This window comes from Nelumbo nucifera, chromosome 7 (assembly GCF_055504915.1).
Source record: "Nelumbo nucifera cultivar China Antique chromosome 7, China Antique-T2T, whole genome shotgun sequence".
In the NCBI taxonomy this organism is placed as follows: domain Eukaryota; kingdom Viridiplantae; phylum Streptophyta; class Magnoliopsida; order Proteales; family Nelumbonaceae; genus Nelumbo; species Nelumbo nucifera.
This window is the reverse complement of record NC_142655.1, coordinates 38722758-38728757: the sequence shown is the minus strand read 5'-3', so window position 1 is coordinate 38728757 and position 6000 is coordinate 38722758. Positions and strand designations below refer to the sequence as shown.

General features: G+C 40.9%; 1 protein-coding gene across 3 annotated transcripts in view; it reads left to right on the top strand.

The window, feature by feature from the left end:
• Positions 1-537: 537 nt before the first annotated feature.
• LOC104587870 (GTP-binding protein-like protein) overlaps positions 538-6000 on the top strand; it is an 83149-nt gene continuing 77686 nt past the window's right edge. For all 3 annotated transcript variants that reach the window (XM_088891366.1, XM_010245625.3, XM_088891365.1), the window contains exons 1-3: positions 538-852; positions 1373-1561; positions 1691-1744. In XM_088891366.1, the coding sequence (XP_088747492.1) occupies positions 622-852; positions 1373-1561; positions 1691-1744 (474 nt within the window). In that variant the 5' untranslated portion in view covers positions 538-621. The remainder of the gene's footprint in view (positions 853-1372; positions 1562-1690; positions 1745-6000) is intronic.

Below are 6000 nucleotides of genomic sequence, written 5' to 3'. Positions count from 1 at the left end.
CACCCGAGTCAGCGGTTTGCTGACCAAATCAACGATTTTTGGGGAAATAACGGTTATGGGGTAAAACGGATGACTGGTTCATGGTTTTCTGGTTCGACCTTCCGGTTTGGTTTTGAAAACCATGTGGTGAGTTAACGATCGTGCGAATTAAAAAATAAAAAAAATCATTGATAGTGTCATTATGACATGGAGTAAAAAAACTCAAAAAAGTAGACATTTCCGAGATCAAATAAGCCCCCCACAATGTCTCACAACATATCTCCACTTTGTATTGTATATTTGGATCTTTCGATGATGACATCATCATTTCTAATATTATTATGGGAGATATTCTCAATACATGGCGGAGATGTGCTGTGGGGCTGACATTTCCTTGCTATATACAGATATTTTATTTTTCTTATTTTTCAATTTCAATATTATTCAGAGGAGGCAAGAAAAATTTGGCTGTCTATGTTCGACAACCTGTGCTGTCCAAAGGTTTCTCCCAACGTGACACGTTAGTTTATTTTTAAGGCAGGGATTGTTTTCTGTAAGGTACGAAATGGATTTCTTTTCCCTCGCTTTTTTTCGGGGAAAAAATATCCCCTCCACACCAACACCGTGAACTTTGAAGCAACAATGGCGAAAATCGCTTGCCAGCACCTTATTCCCATTTTGGGTTCCCCTCTAAAGTATTCTTTCTGCAAAACCCACTTTCTACAATTGCGGAATTCCACAGGAAATGCTAATCTCATCGACAGACCTGTCTTTAGGAGGCGATTCTCTTCTTCATCAACGATAAGCATGAGCTTGAAAGCTGGCATCGTAGGACTTCCCAACGTCGGGAAATCTACTCTCTTTAATGCTGTCGTAAGCACCTTTTTCCCATCTCTCCTATCTCCTCGTTTCGAATTTCATCTAATTACAGGGATTATTGCATTCCCTTCTGGTTTGTTTCAGTGAGGCTTGCTGGATAGAAATGCTGTTTGAGTTATTTCTCAAGAAATTAAAGAAGTTTTGTTCATATCCAATCCCAAATAAAAAAAGAAGAAATACAAAGTACCCATTTAGATTTTCTGATTGAAATTGATAGGACAGAAATTGATAGTTTACGGTTCTGAAGTTGTATGTCTGCTGCCATTAGTTTGTATTAAGTTTGTGCCTAGATTCAATACCATTTCCTCTTTCTAACACACACACACACGCACAGTCATTTCGTAAAGTGGTTGTTTTACCTATTTCTTTCATGTATTAATTACCCATGAAAATAATTAAATGTTGTGCTTGTTCGTCATTGAATTAGTTCACTGTTAGACGCGTCTGTTAGGGCAGCATAAATAACATTCCTTGTTCAGTAATTCTAAAATGACTGATTTATAATACGATGCAGGTTGAGAACGGAAAAGCTCAAGCTGCTAATTTTCCTTTTTGCACCATAGAGCCCAATGTTGGGATTGTTGCAGTTCCAGATCCACGTCTGCAAGTGCTTTCTGATCTCAGCAAATCTCAACGTATTGTCCCTGCTTCTATTGAATTTGTAGATATTGCTGGGCTTGTAAAAGGAGCCAGTCACGGGGAGGTGACAACTTTTTATTGGGTTCTTAATTTTCTGTGGAATTTCCTGGTTTGGAAGTTTAGTTTTGCATTTTTCTGGTTAATCACTTTATTCTTTCCACTTTTTTGAGGTATTTCCTTTTTTCCATTACAGGGGTTGGGGAATAAATTCCTCTCGCATATTCGTGAGGTTGACTCAATACTTCAGGTTTGCATATCTTTTTATACATAGGCACTCCCAAGCAGCTACCTTGTTGGTGAATCCTGTAGTTGAAATTTTAGATTAGGAACTCCAACGAACAGGGTTTGTCTCATGCCCAACCACAATGGGCAACGATGACTTGCCTCGTCACAGTAGGCCATTGTTTTCTTCTAGGAAGAAGAGAAGAAAGGAAGAAGAAGAGAGAAGAAGGAAGAGAAGAAGAGAAGAGAAAAGGAGAAGATAAAAGATGAGGAATTACAAGCTTGCCCCTGGCGGCACACCCTAATAAAACAATAATAAAAAGCAGTAAACAATCTGACCACACTCTTAAGATTGACAACATAAACTATAACAACAGAAACAATTAACATATCTATCATGCCCAACTTGTCACATAACTCATTATGTCACAAGTATAGAAGTCCCTTTGTGAGAACATCAGCCAGCTGCTCCTTGGAGTTAACATAAGGAGTGCAGATTTCACCCTTTTCTAATTTCTCTCTTCTGAAGTGCTTGTCCACTTCAATGTGTTTTGTCCTATCGTGTAGGACAGGATTAGTAGCAATGTTTATGGCTACCTTATTATCATAATAGAGAGACATGGGGCTATTAACTGGGAACCCAAGCTCTCCCAGTAAATTCTTCAACCAAAGTGCTTCAGCCACCCCATGTGCCATAGCCCTATACTCAGCTTCAGCACTAGATCTTACAACCACATTTTGTTTTTCACTCCTCCACGTCACTAGATTTTCTCCCACAAAAGTGCAGTACCCACATGTAGATTTCTTGTCATCCACAACATCTACCCAATCGGCATTTGTATAGACTTCCACTTTTAGATGGTTGTGCTTATGAAATAGCAAGCCGGTTCTTGGATACTTCTTTAGGTACCTAAGAATTCTTTCTGCAGTCTCCATATGTGGTGTCTCAGGAGAATACATAAACCGACTTAGAACACCAACCGGATAAGCTATGTCCGGGCGTGTTATGGACAAGTAAAGCAATCTTCCCACTAGTCCTTGAAATTGCTTCACATCCCTTAGAACTTCACCATCATAATCACCCAATTTATGATCAACATCCATAGGGGTGTCTGTTGGTTTTGCACCTAGCTTGCCTATGTCTTGTAGCAGATCTAGGATGTACTTCCTTTAAGAGATGAAGATACCCCTTTTTGAGAAGACAACCTCAATCCCAAGAAAGTACTTTAGGGGACCCAAATCTTTCACCTCAAATTGGGAGGCCAAGAACTCCTTCAACATTTGTATTTCAGAGCTCTAGTTCCTTGTAATGATGATATCATCCACATATACTATCAACACAACAACTTGTTCCTAACACCTTTTAACAAAGAGAGTGCGATCAAATTGACATTGTTTCAATCCTACCTGTTGAACTGTCATATGAAATCTGTTGAACTGTGCTCTAGGAGATTGTTTTAGGCCATAGAGAGACTTTCTCAACTTGCACACCTTATTCTCATTTCCTTTTGCACAGAAGCCTGGTGGTTGGACCATATAAACCTCCTCCTCCAAATCACCATCTAAGAAAGCATTTTTTACATCAAGTTGATCCAATTCCCAGTCAAGGTTTGCAACCAATGATAACAAAACTCGAATTGAATTCATCTTTGCTATAGGGGCAAATGTCTCATCATAATCAATGCCATAAACCTCTACTACCTTTGCTTTGTATCTTTCTACTGTTCCATCAGCCTTGTGTTTTATTGTAAAAACACCCACTTGCACCCCACAGGGTCTTTCCTTTTTGGAAGATCCTCTAACTCCCAAGTGTGATTCTTAGTGGGTAATGGGGTGTTTGGTAGTACATGATCTGACTCCCTTTCTGTGAGCAATCGGGATGTCAAGATCATCCACAATCGAAATGGGAATAGGGGAATCAATAGGGATAAGGGTGCCCAACACATTTGGACTTACCTCCCGGGAGTCTAATGGCGTCGGTTACATAGAATCTGGTAGCTCTACATCTTTAGGACACTGTTGGTCTCTATGATGTGTATACAGAAAGACCCAAAATGGAGCTGGATCTGGAAAAGAGGGAAGAGAGACTTGGCGAACCTACTTTTCCTCCTCTGTACTACTCTCCCCCTGAGGAGAAGCAGGGTAGAATGGTTTAGACTTGAAGAAAGAAACATCCATAGACACTGTTGGTTTCTACGATGTGTATACAGAAAGACCCAAAATGGAGCTGGATCTGGAATAGAGGGAAGAGAGACTTGGCGAACCTACTTTTCCTCCTCTGTACTACTCTCCCCCTGAGGAGAAGCAGGGTAGAATGGTTTAGACTTGAAGAAAGAAACATCCATAGAAACTGTTGGTTTCTACGATGTGTATACAGAAAGACCCAAAATGGAGCTGGATCTGGAATAGAGGGAAGTGAGACTTGGCGAACCTACTTTTCCTCCTCTGTACTACTTTCCCCCTGAGGAGAAGCAAGGTAGAATAGTTTAGACTTGAAGAAAGAAACATCCATAGAGACAAAGTACTTATGACCAACAGGATCAAAACACCAGTACCCTTTTTGAGAGGAGGGGTACCCAAGGAAGATACACGGAATAGATTGAGAGTCCAATTTCCCATGAGAAGGAGACAAATCATGGACAAAGGCATGACAACCAAACACTCTCATAGGGATGAAAAACAGAGGGGACTGAGGAAACAACAATTGATGGGGGGACTTGTAGTTCAATACTCTAGAGGGCATGTGATTGATGACATATGCAAGCAAGAACAACATCTACCCAGAAACGTTTTTCCACATTCATATGCAACATCATGCCTCGTGCTACTTCAAGAAGGTGTCTATTCTTTCTTTTAGCAACACCATTTTGTAGCATTTTGTTGTGGTGTTCTTGGAACTCCTGTGAAGGGTTCCATGGGTTTCTTGCACAGCAACACCAACTAGGGTTTCCTTGGTGTTACGGCCAAGAAAGAACCCAAAGAAATCACAGTTTGAGATTTCTGACTAGTTTGATTTGGTTCTTGGCTTCTCGCGCTTCACAGTTCAAGAAAAAAGTAATCTGATGAGAAGAGATGAATTCTGAGAGAGAAGAGTCCTCCTATTGCCTAGAAGTATGCTCTGATACCATGTTTTCTTCTAGGAAGAAGAGAAGGAAGAGAAGAAGAAGAGAGAAGGAAGAGAAGAAGAAGAGAAGAGGAAGAGAGAACAACTGTTTGGGAGCCAAAAACTTAGGCTGGCGACGCTTAACCTTCTATTTATATTAATAAGATGAAAAATAAAAGATGAGGAATTACAAGCTTGCCCCTGGTGGCACACCCTAATAAAACAATAATAAAAAAAAGCAGTAAACAAGCTTACAACACTCTAAGACTGATATCATAAACTATAACAGCAGAAACAATTAACAAAATTCAAACAACAGCCATGTCACCAAGACATTTCATTATCCTAAGAACTTAAGAACCTTATTCCTAACATGTGACTGTGAGCAAGCTTGAAAAGTCCATAGCCAAAGACACACCATGTGAGAATCTTAAGTAAAAGGGGAATCCTAATCCCAAAAGATCCTCATTGGACACGTGGGAAAACCCTAGTAAGGCTTACCTTCTAAGCACCAGAGAATTGTGATCCACTTTCCTAACGAGAAAAGTCTTTATTTATATGTTTCTCATTATAGCTTTGGTAGCCTCTCTATAAAAGGGAGAGATTGAAGGTCTTTGCATGAGATCAGTCTCAAGAGTCCCTTGCCCTTCTAGCCTTCTAACTCCTTCCCTCCCGCTACACTGCAATTCCCTTTCCTCCGATGCCCCCCTTACACCCTCCTTCATATACATCCCTGGTCATCCTTTGTCTTTCAAGGAGACTATCCCTTGCTGCCTGACCACCCTGCTCACATTAGAATCTCTGGTTTAACTTGATCATGGAGATGGCCGCCAAAAGAATCGACCTTTCCCTTGGTCGAGAGGAAGAGCCTATTGACAATGAAGGATTTACCCAAAACATGGGAACTGAAGTGCCTATTCCCCTAGAATCGAACAACCACGCAGACATAGAATTTGTGTCCCACAAAGTCTATGACTTTGAGGAGCACTTCGTTTGCATGGAACAGATGCAAGCCAAGATGAGACACACACTACAGTTGCTCTTGCAATGTACAGCCGCACCGGAGAACCCTTATTTCCCCCAGTCGGTCCATCCACTTAGCCCTCCGTCCATCCTAGGACCACTGAACTAGAACCCCATGACCTTCTTCAGCAAAATACACGGGTCAACCCTACCCA